This window comes from Sus scrofa, chromosome 16 (genome assembly GCF_000003025.6).
Source record: "Sus scrofa isolate TJ Tabasco breed Duroc chromosome 16, Sscrofa11.1, whole genome shotgun sequence".
Lineage (NCBI taxonomy): Eukaryota > Metazoa > Chordata > Mammalia > Artiodactyla > Suidae > Sus > Sus scrofa.
In genome coordinates, this window is record NC_010458.4 from 36243591 (window position 1) to 36264891 (window position 21301).

A 21301-nucleotide genomic window follows, 5' to 3' on the forward strand; every position below is an offset into this window, starting at 1 on the left:
TTATTTTTTTTGAAATGGTGCATTTTATTTGTAAATTGTCAGTTCACTATAAGTTTTGAAATGCTTTATAGTTTCTGTAAGAAACCTTTAGTAGTTCTAAGAACTTGAAAATTAAAAGCATGCTGTTTCCAGTGATGTTTTTTTCTCCTTAATAAAATTCTTTTTGTAGGGATAAAAGTACCAATTTTCTTAGGTAGCAATTTAATAAATAATAACAATTCTCATAACATTGCATTGTATTTTTTTATGTTTTTTTTTTTTTCATGTAAGTAAAGCATAGGAAGTTTCTGAAAAACTGCAGGGGATGGGGGTCTAACAAAATTCCAGGTTAAAGTAATCATTAATAAAATGAATCTTGGGAGTTGCCATTGTAGCACAGCAGTAACAAACTCTACTAGTATCCATGAGGATATGGGTTCAGTCCCTGGGCTGGCTCAGTGGGTTAAGGGTCCCAAGTTGCCATGAGCTGTGTAGATCACGGATGCTGCTCATATCCTTTGTGGCTGTGGCTGTGGCTGTGATCAGCAGCTGTGGCTCTGATTCCACCCCTGGCCTGGGAGCTTCCATATGCCCCCCGTGCAGCCATAAAAGGCAAAAAAAAAAAAAAGAAAAGAAAAGAAAAAAAGAAACATTTTAAAGGATGGAAATTTCTAATACTCTAGATTTCTTGTGAAATTTACTGATGCGCTTTTATATTTGAGAGTCTAGTCTATATTTTTGAGTTTGATAGCTAATAGAGGATATTGGACACCTTTGTCTTATGAAACCAAAATCGCAAAAAATAGTAAGGCAGTAGATTATTTTGCCACCTTTAGAGGCCATGTTCTTTACTTAGGCAAGGATTTTCTTCTGGGTGAATGTTTATTGTACTATTTACCATCTTTATCTTATTCATCTAAATGCTTGCTTAAGAAAAAGGGCATCTTAACTTTTTATTGGGAAAGTCTGCCAATCACCTAGCGCAATAGATGCCTAAGTATTAATAAAATTTTATTAATGACATTACAATAGTGAAGCAAACAAAACTGAGTGAAATGAAATGTCAAAGTATAATTTTCAGAAGTTCGAAAACATGACATGAAATATAGAATGAAATTGTCATAGCCTGATCATTTTTAAAAAATGATTTTTCTTAGCATTTACGACTTGATTCTTGAAGATTATGGGCCAGTTCTTTTAGTGTGTGTGTCTCAGGTTAGCATCTCTCATGTTTAGACAGGCTGTGCTTATTTACATTTGGTTAGGATAATACAAAAGTAAAGTGATGCATTCTTTTGTTCATTGGCATACAATTTCAGTTTGTTGACTACTCATGATGTTCACTTTGACCTGTTCTTTAAGGATTTCCTAGGATATTTGCCAGGCCACATCACTACAAAACTGAAAGACCTTCCTTCCTTCCTTCCCCTTCCCTCCCTCTCTCCACCTCTTCCTCCCGTCCCTTCTTTCTCTTTCTTTCTGTCTTAGTTCTTAGAAATTGTGCACATAACCACTTCATCCTAAACTTTTTACAATGTATATATTTTATCTGTCTGGATTAATGGTATTTTATTCAGGGGGTTAGAATATAGCACTTTATTTTTATTGAGATGAAAGTCATTACATGAAATTAACCAGTTTAAAGCATACAATTTAGTGATATTTAGTACATTTACAATGATGTGAAACTACCACCTTTACTTTAGTTCCAGAACATTTTCATCACCCCAAAAGAAAAATATGTGTCCAGTTAGTAGCCACTCCCCATTCTTCCCTCCCAGCAGTCCCTGGTTGTTTCTGCTTATTTCTATGAATTTATCTATCCTGATATTTTGTAGAAATTGGGATTGTGCAATTTAGGATATTTTATGTCTGGCTTCTTTTTCTTAGCATGTCTTCATGGTTAATCCTAATTGAGTGTGTCAGTGCTTCGTTCCTTCTTCCATTGGATGCATACCCAATTTATTTATTCAATCATTTATCTATTGCTGAACATTGAGATGTTTCCACCTCTTGGCTGTTGTGAATAGAAGTGCTGTGAACATTGGTATATTACGTATTTGAGTACTCATTTTCAATTCTCTTAATTGTACTTAAATGGTAGTGGTATTGCTGAGTCATATGGTGTATGGTTACCTTTCTAAGGAATCATCACACTGTTTTCCACAGTACTTGCATCAATTTATCTTCTCATTAACAAGGTACAAGTATACCAGTTTCTCCATGTATTTGGCAAACACTTGTTCTTTTTTCTTTCTTTTTTTTTTTTTTTTTTTTGGAGAAGGCTGAGAAATGTCTATTCAATTCTTTTGCCCATTTTTAAATTGGGTTGTTTGTTTTTTTGTTGTTGTTCTTTGCCATGCCCATGGCTCATGGAAGTTCCCTGGCAGCCAGGGATCAAACCTGCACCATGGCAACAACTAGCTCCTGCAGTGACCCAAGCTGCTGCAGGGACAAGGCCAGATCATTAACATGCTACTTCACAAGAGAACTTCTATTTTTTTTTCGTTGTTATAAGAGTTTTTTATATTTTCTGGATACTAGACCCTTATCAGAGAAGATTTGCATATAGTTTCTCCTAATATGTTAGTTGTCTTTCTCAATAATACCCTTTTCATTGAAATTTTAAATTTCCGTGAAGTCCAATTTCTTTTTTCTGTTGTTAGGTTTTTGGTGTCATATCTAAGAATCTGTTGCCAAAGCCAAGGGCATGAAGTTTTACCTCTGTTTTCTTGTGCTTGTTTTTATGGTTTTGGCATCTATAGGTCTTTGATCCATTTTGAGTTTATTTTTATAATAGGTATGAGTAGGAGCCCATTGACTATCTAGTTGTTGCAGCTATTTTGAAAACTATGATTTTAATGTTAGATTTTGTAAAAAAAAAAAATCAGCCATACACATATAACTTTTTCTGGATTCTTAGTTCTCTTCCATTGGTTTACATATCTATCCCAGTGCCTGTAAGACGTTGTTTTGATCATTATAGCTTTGTGGTAAGTTTTGAAAATAGGTGTATGTGATTCCTGTAACTCTGTTCTCCTTTTTCTGTATTGTTTTGGGTATTTGGGGCTCCTTGCAGTTCCAAATGAATTTGACAATGGCTTTTGTTCTGCACAAAAGGTTGTTGGAATTAACAGAGGTTATGTTGAATCTTTGTAGATCACTTTGGGTAATATTGCTATTTTAACAATATTTAAATTTCCTAATCCTTGAACAAGGCATGTCTTTATTAATTAAGGTCTTTAAAATTTTCCTTTAGCAATGTTTTGTAGTTTTCAGTGGACAGGTCTTTTTCTTTTTCTTTTTTTTTTTTTGCCGTTTCTTGGGCCGCACCTGAGGCATGTGGAGGTTCCCAGGCTAGGGGTCGAATCGGATCTGTAGCCACTGACCTACGCCAGAGCCACAGCAACGCTGGATCCGAGCCGCGTCTGCAACCTACACCACAGCTCACGGCAATGCCGGATCCTTAATCCACTGAGCAAGGCCAGGGATCGAACTGCAACCTCATGGTTCCTAGTCGGATTTGTTAACCACTGCGCCACGATGGGAACTGCCAGTGGACAGATCTTAAACCTTCTTGGTTTTTGGATGTTGTGATTAGACTTATTTTTTTCATTTCCCATTTGGATTGTCATTGTTAATGTATGAAATACAAGTTTTCTGTGTTGATCTTATATCCTGCAACATTGCTGAGTTTATTAGCTCTGATAGTTTTTTCCACAGATTCTTTAGAATTTTGCATATATAAGATCATGTCATCTGTAAATGAGTATGGTTTTCTTCTTGTTATTTATTTATTATTAAAGTATGGTTGATTTATACTGTTTCTTCAATTTCTGTTGCACAGCAAAGTGACCCATCACACACAGTAGTAGTTGTATTTCTTTATCTTTCCAATTTGGATGCCTTTATTTCTTTTCTTGTCTAATTGCTCTGGCTAGAACTTCTGATACAGCATTGAATAAAAGTGTTTTCAAATATGCTTGTCTTGATCTTGGGGTGAATGCTTTCAGTCTTAACATCGAATATGATGTTAGCTGTGTTTTTTTCATAGGTATTCTCTATCAGGTTGAGTGTTTTTTAATCATGAAAGGATATTAGATTCTCTCCATTGCCTTTCTGCATCAGCTAAGATAATCATATGTTATTTTCACTTCATTTTGTTAATGTGGCATATCATTTATTTATTTGTCTTTTAAGAGCCACACCCGTGGCATATGAATTTCCCAGGCTAGGGGTCAATTCAGAGCTGTAGCTGCTGGCCTACAACACAGTTACAGCAAAGGGGATCCAAGCTGCCTCTGTGATATACACCACAGCTTGTAGTAGTGCCATATCCTTAACTCACTGAGCAAGGCCAGGGATCCACCCTGCGTCCCCATGAATATTAGTTAGGTTCCTTACATCTGAGCCACAACGGGAGCTCTAGTGTGGTATATTATTGATGGAAGATCCTTTGTATGCCTTTGGCGCTGCTTTGAAGATTCTCTTGTATTTGGCTTTTACAGTTTGGTTATAATGTGTCTTGGTGTGAATCTTTTTGTATATATTGGAGTTTGGTTAGCTTCTTGGGTATATGTCAATTTTGTATCTTTAGCTGATTTTATGATTTTAGCCATTATTTCTTCAGATACCTTCTGCCCCTCTTTTCCTTTCCTTCTGAAATTTCCATCAAGAGTATGTTGGTATGCTTGATGGTATCCTGCTGGTCTTCACTTGGTTTCCTTCCTTCCTTCCTTCTTCCCTCTCTCCCTCTTTCTTTCTTTCTTCTCTTTAGACTGATAATTTTAATTGACCTCTTTAAGTTCTCTGATTCTTCTTTCTACTGGCTCAGTGAAATTTTCATTTCAATTACTGTACTTTTTGGCTCCAGAATTTGGTTCTTATCTCTTTATTGATACTCTCTTTGTTGAGACATTGTTCTCCTGGTTTCCTTGAGTTCTTTATATTTAAGACAATTGATGTCTGTGCTCTGTCAGGGACACTTTATGCTAATATCACTACCTCACCTTCACCATGTCCTCCCTCCAAATGGGACCGTGTTTCTTTGCAAGCTGTGTAATTTTTTTTAGAAATTGAGCATTTTGAATATTGTAATTTGGAGACTCCAGGAGTCAAATATTTTTTTCTCTTGTCCTTACGGGTTGCTTTCTGTGGGTTGTGGTTGTGTGTTCATTTATTGACTTTTCTAAACTATTTCTGTAAAGTCTGTCTTTGTCTTGGGTAGTTTCTGAAGTCTCAGATTGTGATCACCTAGTGTTTGTTGCTGTTTAAGGTAAAGTTTTAATGAAACTTAAACTAATGCAAAAAGTTCATGATGAGCAAAATTATAAAGGTTTATCAGGATTAGTATATTATCTTGTCTAAAGGTTGCAGATTCTTCACACATGGGCCAAGCAGGAAACCAACGTATTGTTTACAGCACAGCTGAAACAGGTAGCAGTGTTTAATAAAACTTCATTAAAGGTTCAGTGGTAGTTTCAAAGCAATATGATAGCTGTTTTTAGTTGTCTGTGCTGCTTTGAGAGCTGCTCTAAGAGCTCTTCAAACAAGAGCCATCTTTATCTTGTTCACCAAGTTGTTTTGTTGAAGGTGCATGTCTGGAACCAAAAGGAATAAAAATAAAAGGAAAAAAAAAAACCCTCCCAGTCTTTTTTCTTGGGGCATTTCTTTAATGTTTAGCCATGCTATTTATAACTTTGTTTTAGCCTTCACTTACTGCTTTTGATGAACCTAAACATCAGCCGGGGCGGGGCGGGTGGGCAGGGAAGCTTCAGGTCTGATCTATTTTTCACCTGAGTGTACATCTTGCCCTGAACGTTTGTGTGGTTTTCTAATTTCTCTTTTATAACGGAGAATGTTGCAAAGCTGTGATCCCCCCAGCCCTCCCAGGCTTTGGATTTGCTGTTTTCTGAATTGTAAATCTTTGCCCCTTGCAGGGGGTTGTTCATTTGCCTTACAATGTTTTGGAGGGTTGCTTTCTGCTTGACAGCTTTTTCTTCCCTGTTAGGCAAAACAAAGGCAAGTGCCTCTCAGTCCTCTGGTAGCCCCCAGACAGGTTTACACAGAGAGACATGGTTCTATGAGAATAAGGTCTACTCTGCTCACTATGGAACCGAAGACCTGAATCCTACTCTGGATCTTATTGTGGGTCAAGGGCAAGTGAAAATGCCACGAAGAGATGTGGGTCAAGGGCAAGTGAAAATGCCACGAAGCTTTACTATCATTTTAAAGTTGCTGTTTTCCTAAGTCACTCTTTGTGTAATTGCTGTAAACCTTTGACTTTTTCGGAGTTCTGATATAGTTGTTCGGACAGATTTTGTTTTATTTTTTTGGTGTTTGTGTGGAGGGGTGGGCTCTTGGAAGAGGTCCATATTTCACCATTTGTGTTGATATCCTTCCCATATTGTTCTCTCTCTCTCTCTCTCTTTTTTTTTTTTAAGGGCTGCACTGGCTAGGGGTTCAATTGGAGCTGCTACAGCTGCTGGCTTATACCACAGCCATAGCAATGCCAGATCTGAGCCTGCCTGGTCTGCGACCTACACCACAGCTCACAGCAACTTGGATCCTTAATTCGTTGAGCGAGGACAGGATTTGAACCCTAGTCCTCCTGGATACTAGTTGGATTCGTTTCTGCTGTGTCACAATGGGAACTCCCTCATTTCTAATTTTTAATGCTCAGATTGTCCCAGATTTGGCCAATGAGAACCCATTCAGGCCAGTTTCTGTGTACTTTTGATATTTCCCAGTCATTATTTGAACAGTTCCTTGGTTTTGTCTTTTTTTTTTTTTTTTTTTGCCTTTTCTAGGGCCACACCCGCGGCATATGGAGGTTTCAGGCTAGGGGTCTAATCGGAGCTGTAGCCGCTGGCCTATGCCAGAGCCACAGCAGCCCGGGATCCAAGCCACATCTGCGACCTACAGGTCACGGCAACTCGGGATCCTTAACCCACCGAGCAAGGCAACCTCATGGTTCCTAGTCGGATTTGTTAATCACTGAGCCACAGTGGGAACTTCTCCTTGGTTTTTTCTATACAGATATTCCAGACTTATTTTGTCATCGTTTCCTAGTGCTGTAATCAACTGTTTACTTCTCAAAAAAGCCCTAGTTTCTTTTAGTGAAAAATGGTTTTTAGAAGACAAGACCTAGATGTTAAGTATGCTCACTGCTACTGAGTGTCACTATGCTCATGCCTGGCCGTCTCAGTGCACAAAGCTGGGGCAGAGGAAGGAAATATATGTATATATATTTATATATTTATTTTTGTGGTGTATGTGACTACTAGTATCCTGTATGACTTGAATTAATCATTAATTATACTGACAGTACGGCACAGCGTTCACTGTAGTTTTCACCCTTTCCAGAAAGTTACTGCTTTCTTTATTCTAAATATATTTATTTGGTCATTTTCCCCACATATATCCAATTTCTATTGTAGTCGCTGCTGCCACCACCTTCATGTGGATACCCTTCTCTCCCTGCTTCATCTTTTTTTTTTTTGTCCTTTTAGGGCTGTGCCCACGGCATATGGTGGTTCCCAGACTAGGGGTCTAATCTGAGCTGTTGCTGCCAACCTACACCACAGCCACAGCCACAGCCACACCAGATCCCAGCTGCGTCTGTGACCTACACACAGCTCACAGCAACGCCGGATCCTTAACCCACTGAGCGAGGCCGGGGATCGAACCCACAACCTCATGGTTCCTAGTCCTGATTCGTTTCCGCTGCTCCACAATGGGAACTCCCTTGCTTAGTCTTTTGACTCATTCTAGCTGCTTCCTTCTTCCTACCTGGATGCCTTCCTCACTCAGTGCTTTTGGGTTCAGTGCCCCATCCCTCGCTGTTCCTCTGCTTAGATGTCCTTTGTCACTCTGCTTTGATGCCGATGTCCTATGTTGGGCCAGTTCTCTGTGTTAATACCCTCTCATCCCTGCTCTGGCTCTAATACTTCATTTAGATTCTGGACCCCTTTTCTCTGTCCCATGTAATGTCTTTAGGCCTGAGTTAGGAAGAAGACGATTAACTTTTTAAATGAAGTCTGAAAATATATTAAACTTTTACTAAATAGTATTCCACAGGTTTATTATTAAGACAACTAGGGATGAATATAAATAGTGGCCTTCTGGTTCTTGCCTTCCTAAAAAAGTTGGCTAAATGTTTGAAAAACTTAACCATATTCAAGGATTGTTATGTAAATAGTCTAATGGTGGAGGGTACTAGTCTTTTTATAACTTTTTAACAGTTTTCAGGATCAATTTTGTAAGATAAGTAGTAGTTTTCTTAATTTCATTGAATAGAGGAAACTGAGACTGATGTTAGTCAAGATCATGCAGCCTAATAACTGGTTGAGCTGATTTGAATCCAGGCCTATTGGTCTCTGAAGCCCATTTTTTTAATTTAATTTTTTTTTTTTTTTTCCTTTTTAGGGCCCCACCTGTGGCATATGGAAGTTCCCAGGCTGTGTTTGTGACCTATACCATAGTTCACAGCAGTGCAGGATCCTTAACCCACTGAGCAAGGCTGGGTATCGAGCCCACGTCCTTATGGATGCTAGTCGAGTTCATTGCCTGGGAACTCCGGCTTGGTGACTTTTAAAGCTTACTTATCTGAAATATAAACCATTATAAAGATGTTAAGTTTGATCATTTGGATGAGATCAATATGAGCAGATTTTTCATTGAGAAAATGTTCGGCACAGATTTGGTGGATTCACCTCACCTGTAAAACACTACCAGGAATAGGAAAATCCCATCTATCTGGTACTTTTGCCAAAGTATATTATTTTTCTAACCAAAAAACTATATTTTAAGCTTAAAAGTAATCCTTGTTCCTTTTTTTTTTTTAAGTCAGACATATACTCTTAAAAATGTGCAGAGTTTAAATTTGGGTTATTTCAGAATCAGTTTTCCCCGGTAGATTTTTTTGTTTGTTTTTTTAGGGCCGCACATGTGGCATGTAGAAATTCCTAAGCTAGGGGTCGGATTGGAGCTGTAGCTGCCAGCCTACACCACAGCCACAGCCTTGTGGGATCCAAACTTCATCTGTGACCTACACCACAGCTCACTGCAACCCCAGGATCCTTAACCCACTGAGTGAGAGCAGGGATCAAACCTGAGTTCTCACAGATACTAGTTGGGTTCATTACCACTGAGCCACAGCAGGAATTCCTCCCTGGTAGGTTTTTGTTGTCAGTGGTGAACAAGTTGTAAATTGGGTGAGAAATGAGAAATTAGGATTTTTGTACTGGCGGCTTTAAAAATCTTAATTCATTATATGTCTGCATATACGGCCTTCAGGCCATATGATGGAATCTGGTAAAAGATTCCTAGTAAGCTGGAATCCCTGGGGTGTAAATAGGACTGTGGATTCTTCCTCCCACTCCCAGTCCCCTTTGATAGTAACCTGTGTTCCAGTTGATATTTGTGTAAAGGAAACCTGTAAACATTTTTATTACATTTCTAACATTGCTATTTGTATTAGTTTGCTAGGGCTGCCATAACATAACATAACATAACGTAACATAGCATAACACTCAAACAGAGTATCTTAAACAGGAATTTATTTTCTTATAATTCTGAAGTCCAATATCAAGATGTCTGCAGGGTTGTTTGCTCTGAGGCCTTTCTCCTTGGGTTGTCTTCCTCTTGCTGCCTCTTTTTTTTTTTTAAAAAAACAAAAAACTAAGAATATTTGTTTATTGTTAATTTTTTAGTAGTTATTTCCCCAATACTTTTTTTTTCTACTCTATAGCATGGTGACCCAGTTACATATACATGTACACGTTCTATTTTTGCACATTATCATGCTCCATCATAAGTGACTAGACATAGTTCCCAGTGCTACACAGCAGGATCTCATTGCTAATCCATTCCAAAGGCAATAGTGTGTATCTCTTAACCCCAAGCTCCCCAACTACCCCACTCCCTCCCCCTCCCCTTTGGCAACCACAAGACTATTCTCTAAGTCCATGATTTTCTTTTCTATGGAAAGGTTCATTTGTGCCTTATATTAGATTCCAGATATAAGTGGTATCATATGATATTTGTTTTTCTCTTTCTGACTTCACTCAGTGTGAGAGTCTGTAGTTCCATCCATGTTGCTGCAAATGGCATCATGTGTTCTTTTTTACGGCTGAGTAGTATTCCATTGTGTATATATACTACATATTCCTAATCCAATCATCTGTCAATGGACATTTGGGTTGTTTCCATGTCTTGGCTATTGTGAATAGAGCTGCAATGAACATGCAGGTGCATGTGTCTTTTTTAAGTAGAGTTTTGTCCAGATATATGCCCAAGAGTGGGATTGCTGGGTCATATGGTAGTTCTATGTATAGATTTCTAAGGTACCTCCATACTGATCTCCGTAGTGGTTGTACCATCTTACATTCCCACCAACAGTGCAGGAGGGTTCCCTTTTCTCCACACCCCCTCCAGCATTTGTTGTTTGTGGACTTATTAATGATGGCCATTCTGACTGTTGTGAGGTGGTATCTCGTGGTAGTTTTGATTTGCATTTCTCTAATAATCAGTGATGTTGAGCATTGTTTCAAGTGCTTGTTGGCCATCTGTACATCTTCCTTGGAAAAATGTCTGTTTCAGGTTTGCTGCCTCTTTATGTGTGATCTTTTCTCTGGGCATGTGCACCTTGGTTGGTCTCCAGTGTCCATATTTCCTCCTCTTACAAGGACATGTAGGGTTGGAATAGATAGACTCCATCCTAAAAGCCTCATTTAAGTCAGTCATCCATTTAAAGATTTTATCTCCAAATATGTTTACATTCTGAGGTTTGTTGGATTTCACCATGGTGAAATTTGGGACAGAGAAGCGTGAACACAGTTCAGCTCAACATGCAGGGAAAGGAAGACAATAAAATTGGATGGCATAAAGCACAGTTAAAATGGATAGGGTGGAGCTTTTAAATTTTAATTTGCCTTTATACATGTAGGGAAGTAAAATTTCTTTTTCCTCCTACCCTCCTAAGTTCTCTGGGGCGCTGTAAATTAGACAGAGGAAAGACAGATTAACAGTGAAAACAAATAACAGAATAACAAGTAATAACAAATAATAAAATAATAAAAAATAATAAAACAAATAAATAATAACAATATAACAAATATAACAAATAATAACAGAAGTTTATTAGCTTGTGCTCTCACACCTGGGAGTATCTATCGATGAGTAACTCAAAGAAATGAGTAGAATTTGGTATCTTTATACCTAACCTCATAGGGGACAAGGGTACTTAATATAAAAGCAATTGACTTTTAAGAAAGATAGATAAGTGGGTCATTAGGAGTTTGTGGCAATGTCTGGGTGTGGTGCTAGATTTTTTTTTTCCCCCCCTCTCTCAGAAGAGAAGATTAGAGTTGTTCTAGGGGAGGGAATTGATAAATTCTTTTGGGAAGCTCTGCTTTTAGGTAGGTAAGGGATTTCAGTAACTCATCACATGCCTTCAGCTCAAAATTTTTCTTATGTAAAAGTGGCATATTTTGGGGATGGCACAGTCTGATCCCTTCACACACTTGTGTTAATGACCTAATATTAACGAGTATTGAAACCAGAAACACTTCTGACGGAAACCTGCCGGAACCGGATTGAGACTTGAACCCATGGTTTTTTAATTAGAATCACTCACCTGGTGTCTGGACTTACCTGGTGTCAGGTTCTTTGTGTCTCAGCGCAGAAGGAATTCAGTGAGAGACAAAGTCAGAGGCAAGAAATAGATTAATTTAAGATAGGACACTTGTGAGGGATACAAGCGGGCAAGCAAAGAAGCTCTGCCCTAGGATTAGGTGGGCTACATTTTTATAATTCCAGAAAAGTGGGGATGGGAAAAAGAGAACTTCTTCTTCCTCAATCTTCGAGGCTTACATCTTTAGCTCCTCCTTTGTATTGAGGAAGTATTTAACCCTATGAGGTCAAGATAGGACTGTCTTGGCACTTATTCAAATCAGCAGAAGGGCGGGAGCATATGCTAAAATATGTTGAATCACCTCAGGTTTCTATATAACGAGGGTCTTCTGCTGTGGAATATCCTCTTTCCCTTAAATTCCTGTCCTTGGTCTTAGTCTTGAGGATCATTATCTTGCTGAACTTGAATGCGGGCCTCATTTTATCTTTCACTTAATGAACTGAGACATCTAATGCTTTTATTTATGGTTTTATAGTTAAGCAAGCCTGCTGTGTTCTGATGGCTTTCTTGAGCGATTATTCTTTAAGAACCAGATTTAAATTAAAATTCATAAAGATATTGCAGAAGTGAAGAGACAGTAGTAGTGGCTTGCCTCTTAGGGATAGGTTTTAGTATGTAACTTCTCATCTAACCATCATTTGGAATGAAACCCTATTTAAAAAAGGCTTTAAATTACTGGTTATTTTATTTAGCTCTTCTGGATTTTTTGCAAATTTTTTAGAGCAAGCTATAGAAATGATTTTCCATTCTCATTGAGTTATTAGACTTAATATAATTTTAAGAGTTTCCAAGAGTTTGGAAAAGTTAAATCGCAAATACCACAAAGCAGTTCCTATTTCGCTTCACTTCAAAATAGATAATGAGTTGAGGGTCCTGCCTTGATGCCGAGGTGCTGTTTGATCCCGGCCCTACGCAGTGGGTTAAGTCTGGCATTGCCGCAGCTATGGCTTGGATTTAGTCCCTGGCCCCAGAATTTCCAAATGCCCCAGGTGTGGCCAAAGAAACAAAAAAAAACCAAAATAGATAATAAAAATCTCTTATACATCCTAAAACACTTTAGTTTTCATTTTTATTTCAGAAGACTTCAAAATACAATGTCAAGTGGTGGTAGAATTAGAGCTCAGATGTCTGAATATTGGAATTGGTAAATTACATGAACTTAAAAAAAAAAAAACCCGAACTCTTACAAGCATTTAACTTCTGCTTAAAAATTTTCATTACCATAGTGAGTTAACTAGTTGTTTCTGTTTCCTGTATCTGGCCACTCTTGACCTTTTCCCCCCTCCTCTGTTTAACCTTTCTTTTAGTAAACCAGTACAGTTAGGGATAGTAGAAGTAGAATATTTTTGTAGTATCTTGGGAATTTTTGAAGTGTTTTAAGAAATTGGTATGACTTAAGTTTTTTTTGCCATAGCACTTACAGGATTTTTAAAAAGGACGGTTAACAGTGATATTGATCATTTTGCTTTTTCAAGTCTCACTTTAGAGATTATTATGCAATTTCTGCTGTATAGCAAAGTGACCTGTTCATTTATATATACAAATATATATATATTCACACACATTCCTTTTCTTTCTTTTTTTTTTTTTTTTTTTTTTTTTTTGTCTTTTTCCCATTTTTCTTGGGCCGCTCCCGCAGCATATGGAGGTTCCCAGGCTAGGGCTCGAATCGGAGCTGTAGCCATTGGCCTACGCCAGAGCCACAGCAACGCAGGATCCGAGCCGCGTCTGCAACCTACACCTCAGCTCACGGCAACACCAGATCGTTAACCCACTGAGAAAGGGCAGGGACCAAACCCGCAACCTCATGGGTTCTAGTCGGATTCGTTAACCACTGTGCCACGACGGGAACTCCACACATTCCTTTTCTAACATTATCTTTCAAGATGTTCTTTCCCAAGAGGATGGATGTAGTTCCTTGTGCTATATAGTAGGACCTCATTGCTTATCCATTCTAAATGAATTAGTTTGCGTTTACTGACTCCAAACTTCCAGTCTACCCTACTCCTCCCCACCCCCAATAAACGCACAATGTCTATATTGGAATGAGTACGTTGCCCAGTTGGCTTCTGCCTCATTTTAAATATAAATTTACTATGGTTAGATTGGGCTGGCAACTTGAAATTTTTATTGATGAAATTGAGAGAGCTTCCAGAAAGTTAAATTCAGAATGTTGGAAGAGCAGTAGATATTCATTGTGATGATTGTAATTTAAAAAAACCTTTTTAATTATAGAAATTTTCAGACATATATGTAAGTAGAGAGACTATACATCTCTTAGTAGTAGTAACTTTTTTTTGGTCTTTTGTCTTTTTAGGGCCATACCCGGGCATATGGAGGTTCCCAGGCTAGGGGTCTAATCGGAGCTGTAGCCGCCAGCCTACGCCAGAGCCACAGCAACATGGGATCCCTGCTGTGTCAGCTGCCTACACCATAGCTCACGGCAACACCAGATCCTTAACCCACTGAGCAAGGCCAGGGATCGAACCCACGACCTCATGGTTCCTAGTCAGATTCGTTAACCATTGCACCACAACGGGAACTCCTAGAGTTTATTTATAATAAAATTATGCAGTTTTAAGTGCACAGTTTGATGAGTTTTGACAAGTGTGTACATTTGTGTAACCATCACCACAATTAGAATAAATACCCCATTACCCTTGAAAATTTCCTCCTTTGCAGTCAGTCCCCTTCTCCTTAGGCCCTTCATCTCCACTCCACTGACTAGTTTCTATCACTATATTTTTGCCTTTTCTAAAATTTTGTTATAAGTGAAATCTTAAAATAGTCAGGTCATTGTAATTGCAAGGAGATATAAGAAGAAATTTTGCTCAGGAGCTATATAGATCTAATGCCTTCCATTTTTATATGACAGGGACTTGCCATGAGGTGTTGAAGCCTTGTTTCGCTGAGTTGGAGAGACTGGACCTAAATGGCGCAGCATGACTTTGCTCCAGCCTGGCTTAATTTTCCTACCCCACCATCATCAACAAAGGTACTCTATCTTGCATCTCTCTCTCCTTTTTGTCTTTCTCTCTGCCTATTTAGTTTACGTTCTACACAGATGTAGTTAAACTGTGAAGACGTAATATTTTTGCAGAGAAATACTTTTGTATTACTTTATAAATTATTTCATATTTAATCTGGGTTTTTATTTTAAAACATATTAATAAGTTTTCAGTATACCATCAACATACTAAAGCATTTACTTCAGAAGTTGTCTTTTGTGCTAATCAAAGTTCTGCATTTTAAAATTCATACTCGTTAACAACATGGCACATAGCTTTTGCATCTTAGCTTTTCTTGTACTATTCTTCTTGTAATTGGCTTTACTTACTTTTGTGTAGATAATATGTTAAAAAAGATCAGAGGTTTTTGAAGTCTTATAGCTGGAAGATTTCTTTTTCAAATAAAAAGACTGAATAGCATACATCCGGCATGTGGAAGTTCCTGGGCCAGGGATCAAACCCTAGCCCACAGCAGTGACATGCCTAATCCTTAATTGGTAGGCTATCAGGAAACTCCTAAAAATGTTCATTTTACATACCCGGAACACAGTATAGTTTGTGTAAGATTTGGTAGGCACTGAAAATGTCATCCACTTATAAGATGTGCTAAGAGGGACCTTGGGATTGATTAGAATCAATCTATCTGGCTTAATAGCTCTCTTCCACTTTGTTTTTTTTTTTTTCATAGTGCAAAGAAATCAAGAGGGGGTCTTGATCAATCTGCTTGCCTGTTAATCCAGCTCTACCATGCTAAGGCATTCATCTAAAACCTTTTAAGGGTACAGGCATTTCTTATAAACCAGTGTGTTAAAACAGCTTTTAGGGGAACAATTTTATAATTTGGAACGTTGTTCCCCAGCAAGGATTTACAGTAAATCTGGCCAATATGATATTAAAAAGCTGTATTGGAGTGACAAAATTTTCAACAAAGGAATTTGAATATTTGAAAATGGCTCTTAATGACCATGTGAGCTGACTTTATTTTGTACAGATGAATTCTCTGGAAGATTAATTGACTTGCCTGTTCATGTAATTTGTGTGATGCTAGAGTAGAATCTAGGATGCATATTATCTTCTGTATTCTTTCCATAGGACTCATTTTGGAATTTTATAAAATGATTAAACATTTCATTTCATAGACTAAAATGTGATCATATGCCGACTCCTACTGAGAAGCAGCTGAGATTGCTTCTTAGTTACAGGCTCTGTTTGTCCCCTTTCCTCTTAAGTTTAGGTCTCTGGAATTTGTTACTTTGTTGTTTGTCCTCCTTCCTCTGCTCCCCCAGCTGCTCTCATCTATGCTTTTCCTAGGTTCATTTTTTTCCCAGGCCTACTTCAGACTCTGGATTCATATGAATTTCCTGCTACTCAGTTTTCTAATTTTCATTATTCATTTTTTCTGAAGTGAATTTAAGACTTTTTAATTTGTTTATCTTTGGCTGCATCTGCTGGCATGTGGAAGTTCACCGGCCAGGGATAGAACCCAGGCCACAACAGTGACCAGAGCCAGGTCCTTAACCTGCTGAGCCACAGAGGAACTCCTACACTTGTTTTTATTTTTAAGCTTATCAGTGAAAATTATCAGCACCTGGAAAGTTAGCTACCACATTAAAAGTTTAAGAATAATTCTTGTCTTCATCCAGATGTTAATCTGAGGTTAAGATTGACTGCTAGTATGTATGGTGAAATCCCTACTGTTTTCTAGAACCAAACACTTGATAAAGGCCCTCATGAATGAAGATGATGATATTGAGACTTGGGGATTGCCTGTTATTTATCAATTAGTCTAAGTTACCTCCAGAAAACAGTGTGAGTTTGAACTCTTAACTAGCAGTATTTGAAACTGTCTCCTTAGACCTTACCCAAAGTGGTTTTGACAAACACACACACCTTTAGTAATGACTTATACTGTCTGTCTTATCTTTTCATCCCTTAAAATTGCTATTCATAGATTCTCATTTATAATGAACCTCTTGTTTCCTGCCAAGCCCTTTTAATCTTACCTGGAGTAAATGGGACAGACATTAATTACTATTTGTTCTCTGTTTCAATTTAGTGTCTTTTATTTGTTGTTTGAAGAGATAATATGAAGACTTGCATTAAGGGTAACAATGTTTTCAGCACTGAATCTGGATCGTTTTCTGAGGAGTGCAGAATTTTAGCCCCATCATGTGGTGAAATTTTAAACTGCATGTGGTTGTTCATGTCTTGTGAAATAGGGCATGTCTTGTGAAATAGGGCATTGGCTTTTGAACTGTTGATTGGGGCCCAGGAGGAGGTAAATTTTACATAATGTTTTTATATGGACATAGATATAACTAAAATAGTACTCCTATACTTGCAGTCTTCCTTCTCTTCTGTTCATTTTTATTACAATAAAAAATGCAAATTGTTACTGATTTCATCATCCTTCATAATGAGTCCTGACCTACAGTTTGAAAAGCAACATTGGGAGTTCCCATTGTGGCTCAGTGGGTTAAGAACCTGACTAGTATTCATAAGAATGTGGGTTTGATCCTTGGTCTCACTCAGTGGGTTAAGGATTTGGTGTTGCTTTGAGCTGCGGTGTAGGTTGCAGATGCAGCTCGGATCCTGCATTGTTGTGGCTGTGTTGTAGGCAGGCAGCTGTGGCTCCAATTTGACCCCTAGTCTACCCCTAGTCTGAGAACTTCCATGTGCCTCAGGAGCTACCCTAAAAGAAAAAAAAAAAGTAACATCGTAATTACTCCTTCAATAATGTAAGCAGTGTGGGTTTACATTGAAAATGTGTGCTTATTGGAAATTTCAACCCAACTAGTATCTATGAGGATGCAGGTTCGATCCCTGCCCTCACTCAGTGGGTTAAGGATCTGGTGTTTGCCGTGAGCTTGTGTGTGTTGAAGACGTGGCTCGGACCCTACGTGGCTATGGCTGTGGTATAGGCCAGCACTTCAGCTCCGATTCAGCCCCCAGCCCAGTAACTTCCATATGCTGTCGGTGGGGCCCTAAAAAGCAAAGCAAAGAAAGAGAAAGAAAAATGTGTGCTTATTAAACTTCAGGCTAAGAGAGCATCAGAAAATTCAGAGTTCATTGAAACGTCTTATTTACTGTGTAGTTTTTGTTAACTACTGATTCAGATACTCCAGGAATCAGAAAATTGTAAAACTTTTTTTTGTTTGTTTGTTTGTTTTGGCCATGCCAATGGCATGTGGAAGTTCCTGGGCCCAGGGATTGACCCTCAGCTGCTGCAGCGACAATGCCAGATCATTAACCTGCTGCACCATGAGAGAATTCTAGAAAACTTTCTGGTGTTTTTTTTTTTTTTTTTTTTTTTTTTTGCTTTTTAGGGCTGTACCCACAGCATATGGAGGTTCCAGGCTAGGAGTCCAATCAGAGCTGTAGCCTCCAGCCTACACCCCAGCCACTGCAATGCCAGATCTGAGCGTCATCTTCGATCTATACCACAGCTCAAGGCAACGCTGGATCCTTAACCCACTGAGCAATGCCAGGGATCGAACCCTCAACCTCATGCTTCCTAGTCAGATTCATTTCTGCTGTGCCACAAAACTGTTTTTTTTTTTTTTTTTTTTTTATAAAGAATCCAGAAGAAGATTTAAAATATAATAACTAAAGTTTCTTGAGTCATTGCTACATACCAATCACCGTGTAAAAACCCTTTATAAGAAGGCTAACGAAAATCATAAGAGGTGAAATACTGTGTCGTCCCTGCCCCCCCCCCCCCCCCCATTTATAGATGAGGGAAATGAGGTTGAGAGAGATGAGTAACCTGCCCTAAAGTGCTGGAGTTAGGATAGGAATCCATGTGTGCCGGACTTAAAAATTCACCAGTTTAACAGTTTAATAACTTTTCTTTTCTTGATTTTTAAGTAGACTAATTTTCAGAAGTGAAACACAAGGATTTTTTTGCATACACTGGAATATATTTTTATCTTTCTGTAGTTAGTACATGGGTATCTAACTCTTCAGTGGCTACATACAGTTGATCCTTGAGCAACATGGGTTTGAACTGTTTATACCCACTTATGTGGAATTTTTTTAATAAATATATACTGTAGTACTATGTGATCTGTGGATATGGAGGACCAACTGTGAAGTTATACATGGATTTTTTGATTGTGCAAAGGGTTGGTACCCTTAACCCCCTACACTGTTCAGCTGTCAGCTGTGACCTTTTATTGAGTGAATCTACATGGATTGTTTAATTAGTTACCTATTGACGTACTAAGCTGCAGGAATGCCCGGCAACTGTTCAGTATATTTGTAGGGTAAAGTCCAAGCAACAGAATCAATAGTTTAGAAGGTTTGTACGTTTTGCTTGATAGGGCCTAATTGCTCTCCAAAAAGATTGTTCCATTTTATAATCCTATCAGGCTTTTTCACTGGTAACACTAGATATTTTCACACTTTGTGTGTGTGTGTGTGTGTGTGTGTGTCTGTCTTTTAGGGCCGCGTCTGTGGCATGTGGAGGTTCCCAGGCCAGGGGTCGAATTGGAGATGTAGCTGCCACAGCCACAGCAATGCAGGATCTGAGCTGCATCTTTGACCTACAGCACAGCTCATGGCAATGCTGGATCCGTACCCACTGAACGAGGCCAGGGGTAGAACCTCAGGATGCTAGTCAGAATCGTTTCCTCAGAGCCATGACGGAAACTCCTGTTTTCACACTATTAAATCTTTGTAAAATTAGATGAAAAATGGTACTTCATTGTTTTGATTTGCATTAATTATGGTTGAGCATTTTTTAAAGAACTGTTTCTAAGAACCACTTATTCGTGTAATTTATTTCTTAGTGCTTTATTTGTGATAGTTCTTTTCATCTTGAGTGATTTGTTTGCCATATATATTGCAGATACTTTCCTACAACTTGTTTTCTTGATAATTCTGAAAGATTATGTAGATAGTTCTAATAAAATATTAAGCATACAAAGAAGCATAATGAATAATTAAATGAACACTTAACCACCCCAAAGTCATATCTTAACATTTTGCCGTATTAACTTTTGTCTCTTCTGGAAATAAAACAAACATTTGAAATTTACTTGTTCATGGTCCTTTTTCTGTCTACATTCCCCCCTAAACTATTCTCAGTGCATGTTCTTATATTATTACTATATGTGAGTATCAATAAATAGTATTGTGAAAAAAATTTAAAAATCACATTGTTCTTTATGTTTTAAAAAATTTATATAAATGATTGGAGTTCCCGTGGTGGTACAGTGGAAACGAATCTGACTAGGAACCATGAGGTTGAGGGTTTGATCCCTGGTCTCTCTCAGTGGGTTAAGGATCTGGTGTTGACATGAGCTGTGGTGTAGGTCACAGATGTGGCTCCAATACCGTGTTGCTGTGGTATAGGCTGGCAGCTATAGCTCCAATTGGACCCCTAGCCTGGGAACCTTCTTATGCCGTGGGGGCGGCCCTTAAATGACAAAAGACCAAAAAAAAATTTATATAAATGATTATCATGTATATGATATTTATGTCAGCTATATATAAATGATTACCATTAAATATATTGTTTTTACATTTGTTAATAATATCTTTGAGATTTTTTTCCCCCCTGTGTTGATATCTGCAGATTTGGTGTAATTATTTTAAAAAATTGCAGTATTCTCTTTGTGCCTGTGTATCACATTTTGTTTGTCTCATTAAGTTGAAATTTTTTTTTTTTTTTTTTTTTTGTCTTTTGTCTTTTTTTTTGTTGTTGTTGTTGCTATTTCTTGGGCCGCTCCCGCGGCATATGGAGTGAAATTTTTTTTGTATCTTTTGGCTACTACAGAGAGTACTCCATCAAATATTCCTGTAATATTTGCTTGTACACATTGATAAGAATTTAGGTCCCTACTTCTCTCATACTTTAATGGACGTAAAAATAACCTGGTAATTTTGGTAAAATGCAGATTCTCATTCCAGTAGGTCTCAAATGGAGTCCTAGTTACAATAGTCTTCAAAGTGCTGTTGATTCTGCTTTTTTCTTTCTTTTTAAATTTATTTTTTTCGGTGACACCACCAGATCCTTAACTCGCTGCGCCATAAAGGAAGTCCTTTTTGTTTTTCTTTTGGCTTCTCAAGCCAGGATTGGTATTGCCTTGTCTCATGTACCTTCTGGCTCCAGCAAACACCCAGGCTGGGGCCTTTCATGCTTGCATATACCATACTGCCATGGCTTTGCCCCATGCTGGAAATGTTCAGCCACCCCTGTGCTTAGTACTGTCTCCCTCTGTAGGAGTAGGTAGGATGCTCCACTGCAGCAGAGCTGTAAGAGTTTGTCTCTTTCATTCCTTGAGTTCTGGCACACTTGACTTTCTTGTTAAAGCAGTTGACTCTGATGTAGTGGGGAAGGGAGTGATGGGGACTACAAAGGACACAGAATACTCCCACTCCAGGAAGCTAGGCTCAGCATTTTTTTTGTTTGTTTTTGTTTCCAGTGGCAGTAGCAGTTCAGCTTTATTAACAAACTTCTGATGTTAGTCTATTCAAAACTATATATACTCATTGCTATTCAGCTTTGGAGACCTCTTGACTCAGCAGCCACAAGTGTATTGCCTTTCAGGTGGGACCATATCTCATGGTAAAACATCCCTTCTTTCTACTCAGAGGAGAATTGTAACAGTCAGAG

At 38.3% G+C, this 21301-nt stretch overlaps 1 protein-coding gene across 8 annotated transcripts in view; it reads left to right on the forward strand.

Annotated features, from left to right (window-relative positions):
* GPBP1 (GC-rich promoter binding protein 1) overlaps positions 1 to 21301 on the forward strand; it is an 80773-nt gene that overhangs the window by 26356 nt on the left and 33116 nt on the right. For 6 of the 8 annotated variants that reach the window (XM_005672465.3, XM_003133975.6, XM_005672468.3 and 3 more), the window contains one exon: positions 14550 to 14669. The exons of 1 other annotated variant lie outside the window; for it this stretch is intronic. In XM_005672465.3, the coding sequence (XP_005672522.1) occupies positions 14607 to 14669 (63 nt within the window). In that variant the 5' untranslated portion in view covers positions 14550 to 14606. Of the gene's footprint in view, positions 1 to 12763; positions 12819 to 14549; positions 14670 to 21301 lie in introns of those variants that run through there. One more of the 8 variants, XM_021076982.1, reaches the window with a different exon arrangement.